Source organism: Melanerpes formicivorus, unplaced genomic scaffold (genome assembly GCF_026170545.1).
Source record: "Melanerpes formicivorus ecotype bairdi unplaced genomic scaffold, bMelFor1.0.p_v2 SCAF_12, whole genome shotgun sequence".
Classification (NCBI taxonomy): domain Eukaryota; kingdom Metazoa; phylum Chordata; class Aves; order Piciformes; family Picidae; genus Melanerpes; species Melanerpes formicivorus.
In genome coordinates, this window is record NW_027142364.1 from 8780829 (window position 1) to 8799546 (window position 18718).

Below are 18718 nucleotides of genomic sequence, written 5' to 3' on the forward strand. Positions count from 1 at the left end.
AAAGGAAAGGAAAGGAAAGGAAAGGAAAGGAAAGGAAAGGAAAGGAAAGGAAAGGAAAGGAAAGGAAAGGAAAGGAAAGGAAAGGAAAGGGAAGGGAAAGGGAAAGGGAATTATATATACATGAAGGGTAGGGATGAGAAGTGTTTGAACTTGGAGGAGCAAGATGTTGGCACTGGCTATGGGCAGAAGCCAGCTGCCAGTAGCCAGGGATGAGGAGGGATGAAGCCAGGAATGGCACACCCCACTGGCTCCATCAGCTGCTGTCAGTTCACTCTGAGCATTTCATCTCTGCTTTCAGGGATATTTCTTTTGCACCCTTCATTCCCTTGATTATCAACCATTTTCTCTCTTATTTCACCACCCCCCCATCCTGAACCCCTCACCCACCCATGATAAAAACCCAGGATGCAGGTGATGGATGCAGATGGTGGAGGTTTGGGGTTAACAGCACTTGGCTTGGCCACGTAGGTGCAGGTGGCTGATGGGACTTACGGAGGATCCCTCCTGCCTCTGCCCTCATGCAGCGATGTCAGCTTAAAAGGACAGTATGGGTGAACAGAGGGATCTTCTAGTCAGAGACCAAGCACCTGGGTGGGAGTGGATGGCCAAGCCCCAAAGATAGGACAGGGATGGAGCCAGCAAGGGAGGGAATGCAAAGAAGTCTCCTGCCTCAGGAAGGAGAAGAGGCTGAAAGGATCAGTCAGTTTGCTCCTGTCATACAAAACCTGGGTGTATTTACAGGGGCACCAGGAAACCCCAGCACTGCTGTGGGGTCCCTGGGCTCCAGCGCGCCCTGCGCAGCTGGGGACTCCTGGGGGTGCTGAGCTGGGACAGCGGCCCTTCCGCACACAGGGGCCACCCGCAGAGACTGGCTGTAGGGACGTTGCTGAGCTCCTGGCTCAGTCCTTCATGCAAACTCCTCCATCCTGGGCAGGTGCAGACAGGGTGGCTCTGCCGGTGTGTCAGGCAGGGACGGTGGAGGGGTGGGCATGCAGCCCCTGAGTGCCCTCAAATCAGGATCTCTACAATGTCAGACAGGTCCAGGGCTCTGGCAGCAGCTGAGCTCTCTGCAAAGACAGAATGTGAGAGCTGTAGGAGAGGTGAAGAGTACCAGCATGGCACCCACCCCACCAAAGGGCTGGCAGCAAGCATACTAGTAGTCCAGCCTCTCCTCCTGGTGTTAAAACAGTGAGAAAGTGTTTTCATGGATTCAAAGCCACTGGTCTCATCTGGGGCCTTTAAAAGGCTTTCAAAAAACCCACCAGTGCTTGTGTGCAAAGCCTGTCTCCTGGGTGCCCAGCATACATGCAGGATCATCTCCAGCTCTCCCCTGTGCCATCCCCAGGGGACTCACCCAGCAAAGTGGCCGGATGCTCAGTGCCCTCGCTCCGGCTGTTGCTCTCAGCTGCCCGGTCTGTCTGTGTGCTGCCATCCTTGCTGCCGTGCTTGGAGTGGGAGGGCAGGGGAAGGGTGGCAGGCACTGCTGCCCCTTCATCAGTGGCTTTGCCTGCTGGAGGAGAAGCCATTACAGATTGTTGATTCCTCCAGTCTGTCCCTATGGCTCACCAGAGAAATGCCCCCTCCCCAACCTCTGATTCCAAAACTGACAAGGAAGCTGCAGGCAACTCCCTGCCACTGGGTGAAAACAGGAAGCAGGCAAGTGCCTCTGTTTACCTGTGCTGTCCTGGGAGCTGCCTTCAGCTAGTCGGTCACCCTGGCCAGCCCCTAGCCAGCTCGGTGCAGCAGAAGCAGTGAAGACAGAGGGCACAGACTTGGCTGGCCGCAGGGAGCCCTGGAGGGCTTTGCTGGGGTCCCTCCGTGAGCGCTGCTGCAGGACCTTGATGACAGCATCTTTCTCCAGGATTTGGGCATGAAGGGCTTTTAACCTTGGAGAGAAGAGGCAGAAGTTGGGAGAGGAACCGGATAGGAGCATATGGGCACTACTTGACCAGGCCATGGCACAAGCTTGTTGGGGCAAACAATTCCAGCAAAGTGGGCCTACCTGTTCTCCATCTCCTGGTGCTTGTGGCTGGCCAGGAGGAGGTCCTCATTGAAGCTGCTGTTGGGGGAGTGTCGTGGGGAGTGGCTGATGAGGGTGGTGTCCCGCTGGGCGGCTGCAGTGGCTGCGGCATCCATGGCAAACTGTCGCATGGTGCACTCCTCTAGATACTTCTGCTCCCACTTGGTCATGTCAGCCTCCAGGGCCAGGATCTTCTCCTCCTTCTCCCTCAGCTGCTCAGAGAGCGAGTGAGCACTCAGCTCTGGCATTCCCCTGCCTGCAGCACTTGCCTGCCTCTGCAGCAGCAGAAAAAAAAACACCCAAAAGAGAGAATGAGGAGGTGCAGGGAGAGCACAGCACTGTGGCTCACCAGCACCCACTGCTGTACCTCACTGGCGCCCACCTGCTGAGCCCGCAGCATCTTCAGCTCCTGCTCCAAGCGGGTGCGGAGCCGCAGTTCAAGCTGCTCCCTCTTTTCACAGGCGGCCTGGAGCTGGCCCAGCGCAGCCTGCAGCCGCTCCACCTTCTCCACGTAGGCTCGCTTCTTCCGCAGCTCAGCCTCCGCCTTGGCTGCCCGTGCCTGGGCACTGCCCAGTGCCTGCTCCAGCAGCTCTGCCCGGCGCCGCTGGTCCTCATTGGCACTGCGCAGCAGGGACACCTCCCGCTCCAGCTTCTCTTTCTCCTGCTGGTGCTCATAGCCTGCAAAAGAGCCCCCAAGTCTCACCTGAGAAGGCTTTTCCACCCTAAGGCACTCTGCTCAGCAAAACCTGGCCGTGCCATCCCTCCACTAGCAGACACAGTGTATGGGGGCCAGAGGCATCCCAGTTGCTCGGGCAGATGGACAAAAGCCTCAGTTTGCCACATTAGAGCCCTCATTTTGGCTCACGAAGGGTAAAAGCCGACTGGTGTGAATTCAGACACCCCAGGGAAGGGGATGCGATTCCTCCCACCTAACGCCAACACATCTTTCTGCTAAAGCAATGGATTCAGGGATATTTTCCCCTTTAAAAAGCCCAGTCCTGTGCAGCTGTGAGGTGGAGGAGGGAGGAAGAAGGGCCAGGCTGGCTGGGGCGGGAGTGCGGGCTCAGTGCTGGAAGAGCCGGCGCGGCAGCAAGAATGTGGAGTATGCGGGTCACGCCGCTGGCTGGCCGGCCCGTCGGGATTAATGGCTCGAGTCCAGCGCCAAGAGTGGCTCCATCCTCCCCAGGGAAGGGTGAGAGCTGCTGCCTGCCACCCACCTCTTCCTCCTCCAGCTAAAAGGGAGCATGACAAGCCCTGCCATCCTGCTTGTGGATGCCACGGGGAGCTAGGCAAGGACAGGCATCCCTCAGGACTTACTCTGTGCCAGGAGTTTGGCCACACTGCCCTGGTTGCTCTCCTGGCTTTCCTGGGTCTTGCTGGCCAGTTGCTTGTTTGCAGATTCCAACCGCTCTGGTCCAAAGGAAATTAAACCCAATTAAGATTTAAATACAGGACTTTGGTCGGAGGAAGTGGGAGAAGCCTAGTTTCCTGTGGTAAAACTCAGGGGAAAGGCCAGGAGACAGGGAGCCTCCATGGGGATGGGGATATGGAGAGTCCCTCACCTTTCAGATCCCGGTTGAAGTCCTGAAGCCGTCGCATCTCACCATCTCTCTTGTTCCTCATGGCTTTTTCCAAGGCTTCCCGCTTGGAAGATGCCTTGACAAGGTTTTCATAATCCTCCGAGATGCGCTGGATCTCACTCTCCAGCTGGGGTGGAGGAAGGGACAGGCCGGGGTTAGATATTTGTGGAATGAGGAAAGGAAAAGGAGACGCTGGCTAAAGCTCACCGGATTGCTCAGCCTAAGTCCAGTTACCAGAAGAGCTTGGTGCACCCATGGGCCCCCCCAGGCTGACCCCCAGCACACATTTTTTTTGGGAAAAAAAAATTTCTTTCTTCTTGCAGAGGAGCCCCTCTGCAGCTTTTAGCTCTGCTGTAGTCCAGCCAGCAGGGAACAGCCACCCCTTGTACGCAGCTGCTCAAAGGGCTTTCTGTGGAGGCCAGGGATGGGGAGGCCAGGCGGCGGGAGGGGGTCACAGGAGAATGGGCTCCTTCTCCCCTGTCCTGGCTGCCGCACTGCCGAAAAGCAGCTGCTCGGAGGCAAACAAACTGCCAGAGGGAGGGGGAGATGGGATTAAAACACTCAAGGGGGCGAACTTTCACAGCAGCTGGTTAAGTAGCCCCCTGGGTGGGGGGACACGATGCCACGGCCACAGGGCTGCCGCTGTTGGCTCACCTTCTGGATGCGGCTGGCCTTCTCGGCGTAGCTCTCCAGCTCCCGCCGCAGCTTCTCATTCTCCCGCTGCAGCCTCTCATTCTCCCGCAGGACTACATCTGCCCGGGCCAGGCGGCTGCCAGCTGAGACCGCCTGGGCACTCACCAGTGCCTCTACACCAGCAGGGCTCAGTGTGCCCGGGCACAGGGCACCTGGTGGTGGCAGGAAAGCAGCAGGGACATGGGTGGACAGCACCCTGCAGGGAAGGAGGGGAGAAATGGGTTTGGCTTGGTAGGGCAGGAGAGCTGAGTGCATCTCCAGCATCCCATCAACCACTTCACAGGCCAAGCAGGTGCCAGTGCCTTTGGGTCTCCTCAAAGGAGGAGGGAGGTCCTGGGAAGAACCTATCTTGCTTTTCAGAGCTGGAAAGTGTTTGCTTTCAAAAAGACGCTTGCCCAAGCACCCTAGAGGACAAAATAAACTGCATCTTGCAGGAATGCCTTGACCTAACATCTCTAGGGTCTGGCTGACTGGTCAAGATGGGCTCCAAGCCCCCTAGGCCCACCTGGTGGGGCTGGTGGGATGCAGCAGATGACAGTTCTGCAAAAGATGCACCTTGGAAGCCAGCAGTGCCCCTTTTCCTTGTGTACTGGGCAAAGCCAGGCCTCCTGGCATGGCTTCTCACCACCAAACTATTAATACATTCTCACTGTATTTGGAGGAGCAGGGCCAGCATGGTTGCTCTTCATGCAACCACTTCAAGTTCCTCGACAACCCATGGCCACCTCGAATACCCTGAGTGGGGCGGCTGTGCATGGCCCAGCCCCATTCTGCTGCAGGCTGCCTGCCAAGGGCCTGCATTCCTGCGGGATGATATAGGAGCAAGGAAGAATAAATACATCTTCCTCGCAGCTCCCCTTCCCCTCTTTGTTCCTTGGAAGGAGAAGGTTTTCCTGCCTGGACCTCCTGGCTCCCCAGACTTCTCTGCAGTCCTTGCAGACAACTTTGGGTTTTGACAGAGGTGTCAAGCTGCTGAAGGGGAGAGCTGCCCAGCACTGCTCATTGCCTCCATGAACCACCTGGCACGAACCCAGGCTCAGCTGAGCAGCAGTCCCACAGCATTGGCACCAAACCAGTGCTGCGCAGACAACCCTGGGCTCAGAACCACGGGGTGGCTTTCCACAGAGCAGGGAGCATGTTTGCCTTCCAGCAATGCCCCATGCCTGTTCCACATTTAGCTGTTTCCTGAGTTAGTTCCAGCTCTTAAATTAACCCCAAATTCCTCCCAGTACATGGGGTGGAGACAGGATCTGCAAAGGCAGCGGGATTTTCATCACTGACTGGAAAAATCCAACTGTGCTGGGGGAAACTGGGGAATGGAAAGGACTAGAGGGGTCCCTGCAGATCCTCATGGACTGAGACAGATCCAGCCCAGCAACAGCTGCCCCAGGCCCCTCACTGCTCTCCACATCACACATCCTCCAAGCATCCATCCCTGCCACTCTTGGGGCACTATAGCTGGGAGGCATCCAGTGAGCACCCAAAAGTGGGGCCCGGAGGTCAAAGGTTACCTGATTTCAGGATGCTGAAATCCAGGACCTTCCTGGGAGCAGGGTTGGGGTTTGGCCAGGTAAGTGTCCTGGGAAGGGATGATGTAAGGATACTCCGGAGGAGGTCCCCGCAGCTCTGGCCCCTCAGGGTACTGTCCTTGGGGAGCAGCAAGTTGATGGTGGCGGGAGAGCTGGGGGTAGCTGTGGGAGGTGCTGATGGGACTCTGCGCTTTGGCTCCGTTCCTCTCCAGTGACAACCGCATCAGCCGCTCGCTGAGCGACCGCACGTGGCCGTGCTTCAGGTCCTTCAGCCCTTCATCAGGGCGTCGGGTGCCACTCTCAGCCCCACGGGGGCTGCTTTCACCCTGGATCAGCAGGCTGGTCCCTCCAGGCTGCTGCCCGGCCCGCTGAGAGGCATAGTACTGGGAATGTGCCTTGGCCTCCTCATAGGTTGGAAGCTCCTCGCCCTTGTGCTGGGGCTGGCAGAGCCGAAAGACGCTGTTCTCCAAGTAAACATGGTCTGAGTGATGCTCCTGGCCCTGGGGCTCCTGCCGAGTGGACTGCTGCACCATTTGGGTTTCTTCTGGGCTGAGGCTCTCCAGGGAGGAGCGCGGGCTGCCGGCACCACCAGTACCACCACTGCCACGCAGGGCCTGCTGCTGGATGGCCAGCAGCGTGCGGTTCTCTGTCAGGTTCCCATAACGCAGCTGCTCCTGGATTAGGCGGTGCAGGACTGTCCCGTTTGAGTCCTCTGCTGTCCTCATCTCTGCTCGCGACGAAAGCAAAGCTATGTATCCACCCGGGAAGACCGTCCTCAGGGACCTTCAGCACCAACTGGCCGCACCGAGGCACCTATGCAGGGCAAAGAGGGGACAATTGGGAGCTGGCCCAGGCAGGATGCAGCACAGACCCTGGTGCACCAGGGTCTGTTTCCCAGGAGTGCCGCTCGGCTGGGTGGCTGGGACGCACCGGCCGGGCTGGAGCTGGTGGTGGCGGTGGGAGTGCGGCTGCCGCCTCCCCACTACCGAGGCTGAGCACTGACGCCCTCATCGCACCCACAGCCGGGGCTGGCTCTGGGAGCCGGGGCTAGCTCCAGATGCCGGAGCCGGGTCGAGGGTCGCGGCTGGCTTGGGGGCTGGCTCCCCGGGGACTTTCCCAGGGACCGGCGCTGCCCCCGCGGCCCGAGCACGGGGAAATGAGGTAGCCCCCGGGAACCGGGCACAGAGCCACCGGGAGGGCACTGCCTCCCGCCCCCCGCCCCAGCCACTACCCCCGCAGCAAGAGCGAGCCGAGTCGGAGGTCCCGGCACAGTTCTGGCGCCGACGGGAGCCCCGCCAGGGCGATACTTACCGGGACATGGCGGAGCGGGGCGGCGGCGGTGACTGCCCGGAGAGCGCAGCAGCGGCACTGGGCGTCCCGCCGGCAGCGCGGGCCAGGCCCGGGCGCTGCTATGCCCGGAATGCAGGGACTGGGCCCGCCCGCTCCGCTCCGCCCCGGCCCTCGCCGGCCCGGCGGGGCCGCTGCCGGCAGGGGGAGCGCGGACACGGGGCCCGGGGCTGGCAGCGTCAGCGCCCCGCGGAGAGCGCGACGGCCGCCCCTGTTTTTCCACTCCTCAAAAGCACCCCAAAACTCGCGTCTCCCGTGCCCACCGAAGCCCCGCTGGCCACCCCGCAGGGGTGTTGCAGGGAGCACCCCGGAGCGTGCTACAGAATCACAGAATTGCTTTGGTTGGAAAAAAATACCTAAAATCTTAGCCTTCAACCATCGAACCAACACCACCACGGCCATGAACCCTCTCCCAAAGTGCCACATCCACAAGTTTCTTGAACACCTCCTGGGACAGTGACTCCACCGCTTCCCTGGGCAGCCTGTTCCAATCCCTGACCACTCTTGCAGCAAAGAAATTTTTCCTAATCTCCAACCTACACCTCCCCTGGTGCAACTTGAGGCCATTCCCTCTCATCCTATCACTTGTTCACTAGGGAGAAGAGACTGACCCCCACCACACTCCACCCTCCTTTCAGGGGGTTATAGAGACTGAGAAGGTCTCCTCTCAGCCTCCTTTTCTCCAGATTAAACAACCCCAGTTCCCTCAGCTGCTCCTCACAGGACCTGTTCTCCAGACACCTCAGCAGATTTGTTGACCTTCTCCAAACAAGGCTGCAGCACCTCAGTGTCCTTCGTGGAGTGAGGGCCCAAAACTAAACCCAGCACTCAAGGTGCGGCCTCACCAGTGCTGAGTACAGGGGGGCAAAAACTGCCCTGGTCCTGCTGGCCACACCATTCCTGATGCAGGCTAGGATGCTGGTGGCCTTCTTGGCCACCTGAGCACACACGGGCTCATGTTCATCCGGCTGTCAATCAACAGCCCCAGGACTTTCTCTGCTGGGCAGTTTCCAGCCACTCTGCCACAAGCCTTGAGACTTCATGGGGTTGTTGCCTCGGGTGTTTGGGGCACTTCCCGAGCTGTGGCAGGGGGCTTGCACATCCCATGGGTGCTCACAGGCAAGTGCAGGCCCTGGGAGGCAGTTGCAGCAGTGTGCTGAGGGCACTACAGGCGTGCGGGGAGCTCGCAGCTGCCGCGGCTGGGGAGGGGGGCCCAGCGAGCTCTGCCCACCAGCTGTCTGTGAGCATAAATCTCTCTGTTTAATCACAGCCTGGAGAGACACGCCATTGTTTGCAGGGCCAACCCAGCCCCACAAAAACCTGCTGATCCCATCTGCTCTACCCTCACACTCCCCCTTCCCCACGTTCATCCTGCCCCACCCTCTTTGGTGGGGGGATGGCCGCTTGCTGCAAGTGCATTGTCTCTGCCAGGTCTTGCCAGTCGGGTGCGGGGTTCAGCGAGTTTGGGTATTCCCCTCCTTCCTCCCAGCCACTTCCCTCTTTGGGCAAATGTCCTTCGCAGAACAGCCACCAGACCACAGCAGGGCTTAGCCACCCACTGTGCTTGGGGACATGAGATTATGGAGGAAGCCATCAGGGACCAAATTCCTCTTCTCCTTTCAACACCAAAAAGCCCCAGATAATTTATGGGGGGACATGGAGAATCCTCAACTGCAAAACAGAGAAACACAAGCACCGTCTTAGTCCTGAGCACCCAAAGCTGCCCGTGCAGAGCCCAAAACCAGGGCTGACTGCAAGGCCCTGAAATGGCAGATGGCCAGAGGGAAGGCAGGAGTGACAGAGAAGCAGGTGCAGGGGAAAATTGCTCATTAGCTCCAGGACATTAAGCTCCCATTCTTGGGAGAGGGAACTGAGTGTCTTCTGAGTGTTAGAGACCCAGGAGTCAGTTCTAGAGGGGGAACACAGTCATCTCCAGGCTCATCTCCTTGCTTTGCTTGGCTCTGCTGATGTGAAATCTACCTCATCCTACACCCTGATATTACCCCCAGGCCACACCAAGTACCCTGAAAGCCACAGGACGTGATAGTGCTCCTTCCCCTCTCTCCCAAAAACCGGGGGAGGAAAAATTAATCCCTAGGCAGGGATTACCTACCTACCTATACCAGGTAAGAGGCTCAAAGTCAGGGAAACATGCAGAGGAGATGCACAGGGAGGAGTCAAGGTTAGAGGAACATTACAGACCCAGATGGATTTGGTCTTAGCAAAGCCAGGCAGGTGCTGAGCCTGTACTTAGTGCTTGGAAGCTCATCAAACAGTAATGAGGCTCAAGAAACAAGTTTTTCAGCCCAGTTTTACCAGTGACAAGTTAAATTCACCCAGATGGAGTTTTGGAAGTGGAGATCGGCACCGACCCCACGCGTATGGGGGAGACTCCAAAACCCTTTGTATGGAGGAGAGGAGGGCACAGTTCTTGTCCTTGTGTCCCCACAGGGACACATGTGGGGCCTGGACGGACTAGTCCAGGCCTACCACCAGGCAGATGGATAGATGAATAGATAGATGGATGAACAGAGATAGCAAGCCTGGCAGTAGCACTTCTGGAAGGACCCAGGTATGCCTCTGCCCTGCTCTGTCCCAAGGGGCCAGGGTACCCCACCCTGAGCCCTGAGGGAGCGAGCCCAGTTTCCCCAGCGTGTGGGCTGCCTCTCCCGGCTCATCTGTTGGCCTTATCTATGCCTGCGTCATCCCGGTTCCCTTGCTATCTTAACATGGCTCTATTTTTGGCAGCAGGAAACCCCTCCTGGACTGATAACACCCCTTTGGAAAGTGATCTGAAGAATTTCCTCCTTTTCTTTCTAATACTGGGGGTAAGAAAAGCCTCAAACTTTTCATTTTCCCCTGGAAGAGGTGAAATAGCAGCTGGCAGCTCCACACCAGGCAAGATCTGTTGGCAGCAGACAGCAGCGGGGGCACTGCAGTAGGACCCTCTGAAAGGTGGGGGCATGCAGGTGGAAAGCCTGTCTGGGACCATGCCCTAGGACAAGGACTAGCAGCTCCAGCTGGAACCACGGAGCTGGGGGTGAGCACAGGTGTGCTGGTCCCAGGCTCCCTGGGTGACACACGGCTCTGCAATGCAAAACTCTCCCACTGACCTCACCGCCGAGCCTTATCGTCAAGGCGTTGGAGCAAGACGTATGAGCCAAGAAAATGCTTGCAGGATGAGATCACCTAGGCTGTCTTTGTAGCTCCCAAAATGCCTGGGCTGTGCTGAGCCCAGATAACCATAGCATTCGGGCACTTCAGGGTGCCGGCAGTGGAGAGGAAGTTTGCAGACAGAGCTTCAGGCTGGGCTCAGTGCATCTCCTGGGGCTATGGTTATGGTGGTGAGAGTGACCCCCTGACACCAAGCCCTGCTGCTGAGCTCCGTGATGCTCCATGGTGATCTACCCTGCAAAGCTCCCCCCAGGTACCCGCTTCTTACCCAGTTCAAAGTGCAGCCAGGTAGGAAGGGGAGCTGGAGTTCAAGGAATCACACAAGCCCCTTTCCTGTACTGTTGCCCTGTGCAAAAATCCATGCAGAATGGATGGCAGAGGGAGCCCCAAGGCTGCCCCACAAGGGCACCACATGCTACATTCCCGTGGGCAGGGAGCAAAGGCAGCACCCAGGCCCTTCTCCATCCAGCATCCCAGCTGGGTGCTCCAGTATCTTTAGATACTCTTACAAGATCATAACCATCAGGACTAGGGATGTGATTTTACCCTTCTACTCAGTACAGGTGAGGCCACATCTCAAATACTGTGTTCAGGTTTGGGGTCCTCACTAGAAAAGGACATTGAGGTGCTGGAGTGGGTCCAGAGAAGGGCAACAAAGCTGGTAAAGGGCCTGGAGAACAGGTCTGGTGAGAAGCAGCTGAGGTAGCTGGGGCTTTTTAGTCTGGAGAAAAGAAGGCTGAGGGTAGACCTTCTCAATCTCTACAACTCCTGAAAGGAGGTTGAGTGAGGTGGGGGTCAGTCTCTTCTCCCTAGTGAACAAATGATAGGACGAGAGGAAATGGCCTCAAGTTGTGCCAAGAGAAGTTTAGATTGCATATTAGGAAGAATTTCTTCACTGAAAGGGTTCTCAGACACTAGAACAGGCTGCCCAGAGAGGTGGTGAAGTCCCCATCCCTGGAGGTATTTGAGAGTCATGTAGATATAGTGCTGAGTGGCATGGTTTAGTCAAGGGCTTGTCAGTGTTAGGCTAATGATTGGACTCAATGATCTTGGAGACCTTTTCCAGGAAGGACTCTGTGAGTCCTCTTCCCTACCTTCTGACACTGGCTTCTCTTTGGCAGCTTGGAATTACACTGCTCTGAGCGTGTCCCAGCTCTGCCCTGCTATGGGGATTTGTGGCCTTGGGGTACTGCTGCATCACAGGACCAACCCCTTTGCTGTGGCTTTTCCCACAGTCACAACTCAGGGAATGCACCTCAAGATGACTGGGGAGAGCATGGCAGGAATGTGGTCCTCCTTGCTTTTGCCCAATCCCTTCACTCCTTTTGTTGCTGCTTCCTGAGTTGGTGACTGATACGGCTGTTCTTCAGTGGAGGAAGATTCCTTCCTGCCTATGAGGAAACCCACACTGCCTTGGAAGGAGCTCATCTGGAGTGATGGGGGACCAGGGCTGGTCCTACTGGAAAGAGGCTGATGGGGACATTGCCACAGGCAGCCCTCCCCGAGACAGTACTGCTCCTACCTGCCCTATTGCTCCAGGGAAGAGCCAGTTGCCTCCACTCCTCAGATGTCTATTTCAGAGCTAGGGTGCTGAGAGCCCCCTTTGTATGTGGGGATGTTGAGTCTGACCCCAGGTGAGAGCTGCACAAAGTTAGGCTGCTCTTGCTCCACCATCCCACTTCCCCCCAGCCTTGTCCTCGGGCAGAAGAGGACCGTCTGCCACAGAGATGGGATGTCCCCAAACTGGCACCTGGGTAAGTCAGAGAACATCCCCAGCTCCCCAGCAAGGGAATTCTTGCTGCGGTTCCCCATTATTCAGTCACCCAGGGAGGTGCTGCCACAGGTGCATTCACAGAGACCCTTCCCAAGAATTAGGAGAGGGGAGAAGCATGGCTGGAAAAACCTGGGCTGCTGCTCATCCATGGGATAACAGATTTGTGATCATGACACAGTCAGGGATATGTTTCTGAGTGTGCACACTGGTACCTTCTGCAGTGCCTCGGCTTTACCTTCCTAGCTCTGGCTCCAGAAGCCACCGCACTGCACGACCAAACCGGACTCCTGACAGCAGGAGGGAAAACCTCAAGATTTTTTCAGCCTTTGGGAAGCTGTTGTCACAGAAGCCCAGCAAGGGTGCACTGAGGCTGGATGCCTTCTGTGCTCTCCAGCCCCATTAAACAGGCAGCAGGGGCTAAACCCTGGCATAAGGGACAAAGTAGTAAATGTGAGGGACAATGCACAATGTTGTGTCAAAGCCACTTGGCCATCATAAAGAGGCCAGGACAATATGCATCCTCCTCTTCTCTGTATTTTAAGCCCCTGAGTAATTTCCATTCCTGGATGTTTAATTGTTCTTTAGTGCTTTCCTTTCTTTCCTCATTTTCTGAAAGGGGTTTGTTGTTCCTGACCTGCTGGCACCAGTGCAGTTGAACCCAGGTCTTTGCTTTCAGTTGCCAGCATCCACCAAGGAGATGCCACTGAGGACAAAAGTTGAATGCAGCAGCCTGCTGTGGCCTAGTGAGATGCAGGGAGCCACCAGCCCCCAGGGGACACAGCTTGGCATTTTCATAGCAAAACCCTTTGCTGTTGTTGGGCCATCTTCTCACCTCTGAGAATTCTCACTCTCTTGAGAAATGGGAAGCAGGGTGTGATTTCCTGGCCTGGGGAGGCTTGGCAGTGAAAACCCCATGGCTTCCACATCACAGCTCCACCTCCTGCCCCACTGCTGGGTGGGAGCATGGAGTGAAACAGTGCCACTGGGGAAAGTGATATGGGCAGGCAGCCATGGGCAGTATTCCATTGCTGGGCACATTTCACACTTCTCTCTGCTCCAGAACACCTCCAGGTTGACATGGTCTCCTTGTCCATACCCCTTTTGCACAGCCAAGCAGGGGATCAGCACCCTAATTTGGTGCCACTACCTGCAAAAGCAGGAGGGTTGCACCCTCTTCTCATTGCTCTCTTGTGATGAAAGTGATTCCACACATCTGCATTTTGAAGAAAGCTTCATGTCTTCCTGGCTGTGAGAATAACCTGCCAAGGCTGCAACCCAGGAAAAATCAGCTTGGTGGTGTTTTCCTAAACATAGAGTAAGTGAAAACTATCCATGCTGGAAGATCAGCCCTGGCCAAGTCATGCTGGGGTGATTGGGGGAGAGAAAAAGGCTGTCCACTTGTGTGCCTTGTGCTGACACTTTACAAAGCAGGCTGCCAAATAGCTTTTCTCCAATGCATGGACATATGAAATAAAAAGCAGGAAGAAGAGCACTGGGCAGAGGTCATTCTTCCTTGCAAAATTCCACATGCAGCAGGACCTTGTTGCCTTCTTGATGCTTTGCCTGCCTCCTGCCTGCCCTAGTAGAGACCTGATGGTCTGTTGGAGGGATTTAGGCCACTCTGCAGGAGGAATTTGGCTCCCACACATGGGGTGTCCAGGAACCCAAATCCTACCTCATGCTGTTCATCTTTATTCATTTGGTGCTCCCACCTCAAGACAGGAGGAAAGTAAAGGGATAACAATGACAGATGTCAGATGGCATCAGCCTGGGAGCAGCCCTTCATTTCTGGGTATTATGTCATGGTTTTGAGGTGTATACTCTCAGGAAGCTACAGTGGGCACCAAGCCCCTGGTGTGAGTGTGGTGTTCTTGTCCTGCTACAAAAGGGTGCCACCATGGAGCGGGACACCGAATTAGGCACTTCCCTGGCAGTGGCTCATCTTGTGACTCCACCAGGACAAGAGACATTGTATCTGAACCTGAGAACTGCAACCTCCTGGAGCAGCCCCCACTGGGTCTCTGCTACCATCTGCCCTTGGCTAAGAAGCCACAAGAAATAGGGATATGGAGGGAAGACTTTGCTTTCCCCTTTCTCTGATGAGCACCAGCTGCTCTTTGGACCTCTCCTCCAGGTGAATTAGTACCTGGTGACCCACATCCATGGTCATCTCCTGTGCAATGCGGAGGGACAGCCGTGTGGGATCTTGTAACTGGGTTCACAGCCCTGTTTGCTGTTTCACCAGCTCCTCTGCAAAACTGAGGCATTTTTACACAGCAGCTTGGCACTGTGAGTAGGGGAGACAGCAACGACCAAGCAACATGCTTTTAAATTTTCATGCAAATACTGGAGAGCAAAAGCGGGCAGGAGAAAGACTGAGCGTTCTCCCAAAGCCCTCACCATGCTACACTTCCAGCAGACCTTCTCAGGACAGCTAGGCTAGTCTTTGTAGCTAGCAACAGATTTTGAACTGCCTGATAAATTGCAAAGATAAACTTTGTTTTGCAGAACATAAAATATACAATGGGAAAGACAGATGGATGCACGGATGGATGGCTGGAAAGAAAGAAGAAAGGAAGGAAGTACCTTGCTTTTTCTCCTCTATTTAAATGCCACAGAGATAATAATGTCTTATCAGTACAACAATTAAATGGCCAAATTCTTCAAAGCTCAGTTGATGCCTCCATTTCTTCAGAAGCTGCTTGGCTATCATGAAAGGAGATGGGTGTGAGCATTTTTCAGCAGGAAGAAGTGTTAAGGCAGAGGCACTGGAATGAGGTGCCACGCTGAAGGTCGTCTTGCTCACACAAATGAGTTTGGGGTTGGCAGCCTGAAGCTCTGCTCCCTGAGCCACCTGCTTTTCCAAGGTGTGCCTCCTCTGGGAAGATCGGGACAAGTCCACATGACTGCCCTGAACATACAGTGTCAGTTCAGGCATCTCACAGCCGGCTCTGGGCAAGGATGGTGATGGCACGCAGTGTTAGGAGTTGGAAGAGTAATACCTGCATTAGCCAGGGCAAATGAAAGGCACCTTGGCCAGGGTGTGGGAGCTATTTTTGTTGTTCTGGGGGTGAACTGTTCTTCAGAGCTAATTTGGCAGTCCTGTGTCACATACAGGCAGAGCCTGTGACACCTGGAAGCCTCCATGAGGAATATGGAGAAGCCCAAGTGCACCAATAAGGTGGTCCTGGTCTTCTCAGCAGTTTCTCTTTTTACAGTGGAGGAACCTTCATAAAGCATGGGGTAGACCTCACCCTTCCTCATCCCAGCCCAAGGTTAGGTTGGACTGAGTAAAGTCCTACGAGCAGAGCTGCAGGTTTTATCTGCACACTTGATGGTACAATAGAAAATACCTCTGAAGTCCCAGCCTTCTAGAGCATTTCCTTAGCTCACTGGAATTTCCGTTCAGCTCTTCCTCTCCCAAGCTCTTACAAAAAACTGGTGTCACCACATGTGTCCCCTTGGCAGGCTCTGAAGACTGGTCAGTTCTCTCGTTCCCCCCTCAGATCTCTCACCAATGTGCTGGGCATTTTCAAGCAGTGAGCTTCCCGAGGGTGTCAGCTTTAGCTCACCCCTTGATTAATCACCAAAGGCAACTGTGCCAGTCAAGGAAAGATTTACAAGGCAGGCAGGAAGCTCTTGTTTTTACAGGAGTGCCTCAAACACACAGCACACAGTAGGAAAAGCAAACATTCCAGGCATACCAAGGGATCCATGGGATAAAAATTCCGCAAACAGCCCAGATTAAGACACTTGGCAGCACATGGAAACACTAAAACCTGCACTCAAGGATTTAATTGTCTTATTTAACAGAGTGCCCTGAGCGCTCTGTGGAACAACCTGAGCTGCATGGAAATAGCCACCGCGGGGCAGGGGTGGGGAGCAGCAAGAGGGTCAGGAGGGGTACAATAGAAGTCAGGGCTGGCCCCCACCTCTCTCCCAGCTCCATATGGTCACCAGAGCCTTATGGCAGAGTTTAATGTGAATTTGACTGTGGAAATGCTCAGCTCTGCTCTCTTAGCAAGTCAGGCAGGGTCACAATGAATTACAGCAACACTAAATCTGAGCCTGTTGGATCAGAGAGAAGCACTGTTCTGGCTCCAACCACCACGACTCCTGGCCTGAGACCTGTGGTTGTTATGCTGGGTCAATGCCTGTTACCTTCCACTCTACTGATGCAAGTAGAAACACTCACATCCTCTCTGGTCCAAAATGCTAACCCAGAAAATGCAGCTTGTGTCCACTGAAATACTACTTAAGCATCATCAGGATTGAATGAGAAGAGAAAGGGGCAAGCCAGAGCAGGTCCAGGCCCACCAGTGGGGTCAGTCCCCTGGGCTGCTTGACCAGCTCATTCCCTGGCTGGTGCCCAGCTGTCACTGTTTGACAAACAGCAGCAATATTTTTTTTCATGTATAGGTTTTCAAAAGGCCATGCAAAAGGCAGGGGGGAAAGAGCACTTTGGTTTCTTAAAAAAAACCACCAAACAACAGCCCAAATTATGTGCTTCCTCTGTCTCTGATGCTCTTTTGAGCTTCTTCTTTTTTTGTTTTTTAATTGGAAACAATTTTTCAAGGGTGTTCACTCTGTGTCTGTATTTACCAGAACCTGCTCCTGTTTGTCAAGTTATCTGTGCAATAATTTCACAGTGGTGTGGTTAGTCTTGACTATGAGTTGTCAGATAAACTGAACTCTACATCAGGGTCTGAATCTGTTGGTGAAGGAAAGGAAGAAGCCCTGCAGGACAAGAAAGCAAGAAGGCTCAGCCATTTTTGTAAGCTGGAAATACTCACCCCTCTGAAAGGATCAGCTGCCACATAAAGGCTGCTTTTACATCCTCCTGCAAACCATCCCAGACGAAGCAGAATTTGACATTGCCAAGTTATGTATAGCTTGTCCACCTCTGTTCCAAATCCAGCTGCCAGTGGTTTGTCCTGATAGCAAGCTCCAGCTCCCACTTACAGATGGACAGTTTCTGGAAGAGCAGTGGAGGGGACTGATAAGGAAATAAGTCCTCTGCTGAAAGTGAGAGTTAAATGGAAGCACACACTTGAGATGATTGCATCACAGGATGATTTGGTTTATCTAGCTCCAATTCCCCTCCCCATGGTCAGACATGACTGGGGCTGCCTGCCCAAAAACCTCACCCCAGCTGCCCTCCTGTAGCCCAAGCTTTCATAGAGCTCTCTGTGGCTGTGAGGATGCTCTGTGGGATCACACATAGGAGCACAACTCGAATATTGAGAGTTTGCATCTCCGTTCATCACATCCTTACCGCAAGCATTTTCTGTGGGGTCCTCTTCTCTTTTCCACCTCTCTTCATCACCAGCTAATGCAGCAGAAGTCCAGGAGACCTTCTGACAGCTAGTTCACAGCCATGAATGCATCCTTCAAAAACTGGTTTTGTCCCAGTAAATATGATTAGCTTTAATGTGTGGCTCTGCAGTTCTCTGATCATATGTGTCAGCTCCTCATTTTGTGTGACCTTCAGTCTAGCAGCCAAGTTTAAACCTGCTTCCATGTCAGCTTCCCCAGCATCATCCTCCTAACATGGCCACAGCTGTGCTGAGCATGCTGTCCCTTTTCAGAACCCTGCCATCATCTCTCCTTACCACAACTTTTGCCAGTCACATCTGAAAGTTCAGCATCTGCTTAGGAAAAAAACCCAAACAACTGAATCTGGCTGTGTTTCGGAAGTTTAACGTGGCATTGCAGGGACATGAGTCACCAGCAGCAGTGTTTTCTGTGCCATGGTATTTTTGTTTGCCCTCAACCACAGAAGAATGACAACTCGTCTTGGCACATGCCAGCAGCACCTGGCCTAGCAGTCGCAGCTCCATCTGTTGTAAAAAAGGTAAATAAAACATAAAATCACACTGTGCAGCCCAGGAGCCTTCCTGAGGGAGATGGCCACCACACACACCGTTCAGGCCAGTGCCATGCAGGGACCAGAGGGTCCTTGAATCCAGCAGCCACTGACCAAATGTGACACAGGAAGCGAGTGGTCAAGCAATTGCTCATTTGTCCTAGAGAGAATCAGGGATAAAGGTCCGGGGACCACCACAGTCAGGAGACCTGCTGTCAGGAGGACAGCTGCTGCTGTCACCCACTGCAGATGCTGGGAAGGCTGGAGGCCTCAGCTAAGCACTCTGTCTTCCATGGTCTCAGTTTGCAGCTCTTTTTGAAACAGTTCAGAATGAAGATGCCTCTGGGGGAACCCAGAGGCCTCCAACATCAGCTCTGAGCATTGCTGCTGCTCCTCCAGTGCTCCTTTCCTGCCAGGGAGGGCATGGCACTGGGAAGTGGAGAAGTGTTAAGGCAGGTGGGACTTCCCACCCTGACCTCAAAATGGGATAGGGAGACTTGGCCAGGGTGCTTCAATATAGGAAAGAGACATAGAGCTGATGGAGCAGATCCAGAGGAGGGCCACAAAAATAATCAGGGGGTTGGAGCATCTGTGTTACATGGATAGGCTGGGGTTGTTCAGCCTGGAGAAGAGGAAGCTCTGGGGAGACCTAATAGCAGCCTTCCAGTGCTTGAAGGGAGACTACAGGAAGGATGGAAAGAGACTGTTTACTAAGGCCTGCAGTGACAGGACAAG

At 54.7% G+C, this 18718-nt stretch overlaps 1 protein-coding gene across 2 annotated transcripts; it reads right to left on the bottom strand.

The window, feature by feature from the left end:
* Nucleotides 1-6: 6 nt before the first annotated feature.
* On the bottom strand, nt 7-7220 carry AMOTL2 (angiomotin like 2). 2 transcript variants are annotated; one of them, XM_068145196.1, is made up of 10 exons: nt 7134-7220; nt 5805-6635; nt 4255-4489; nt 3583-3727; nt 3338-3430; nt 2403-2698; nt 2003-2295; nt 1675-1886; nt 1355-1507; nt 7-1067 (listed from the first exon to the last, which is right to left on the bottom strand). In XM_068145196.1, exons 2-10 carry the CDS (start codon nt 6545-6547, stop codon nt 1009-1011), a joined length of 2229 nt encoding a protein of 742 aa, XP_068001297.1. In that variant the 5' UTR covers nt 6548-6635; nt 7134-7220; the 3' UTR covers nt 7-1008. The 2 variants fall into 2 exon arrangements, with proteins under 2 accessions (XP_068001297.1, XP_068001296.1); XM_068145195.1 differs by having other exon boundaries at nt 1355-1510.
* Nucleotides 7221-18718: the final 11498 nt, after the last annotated feature.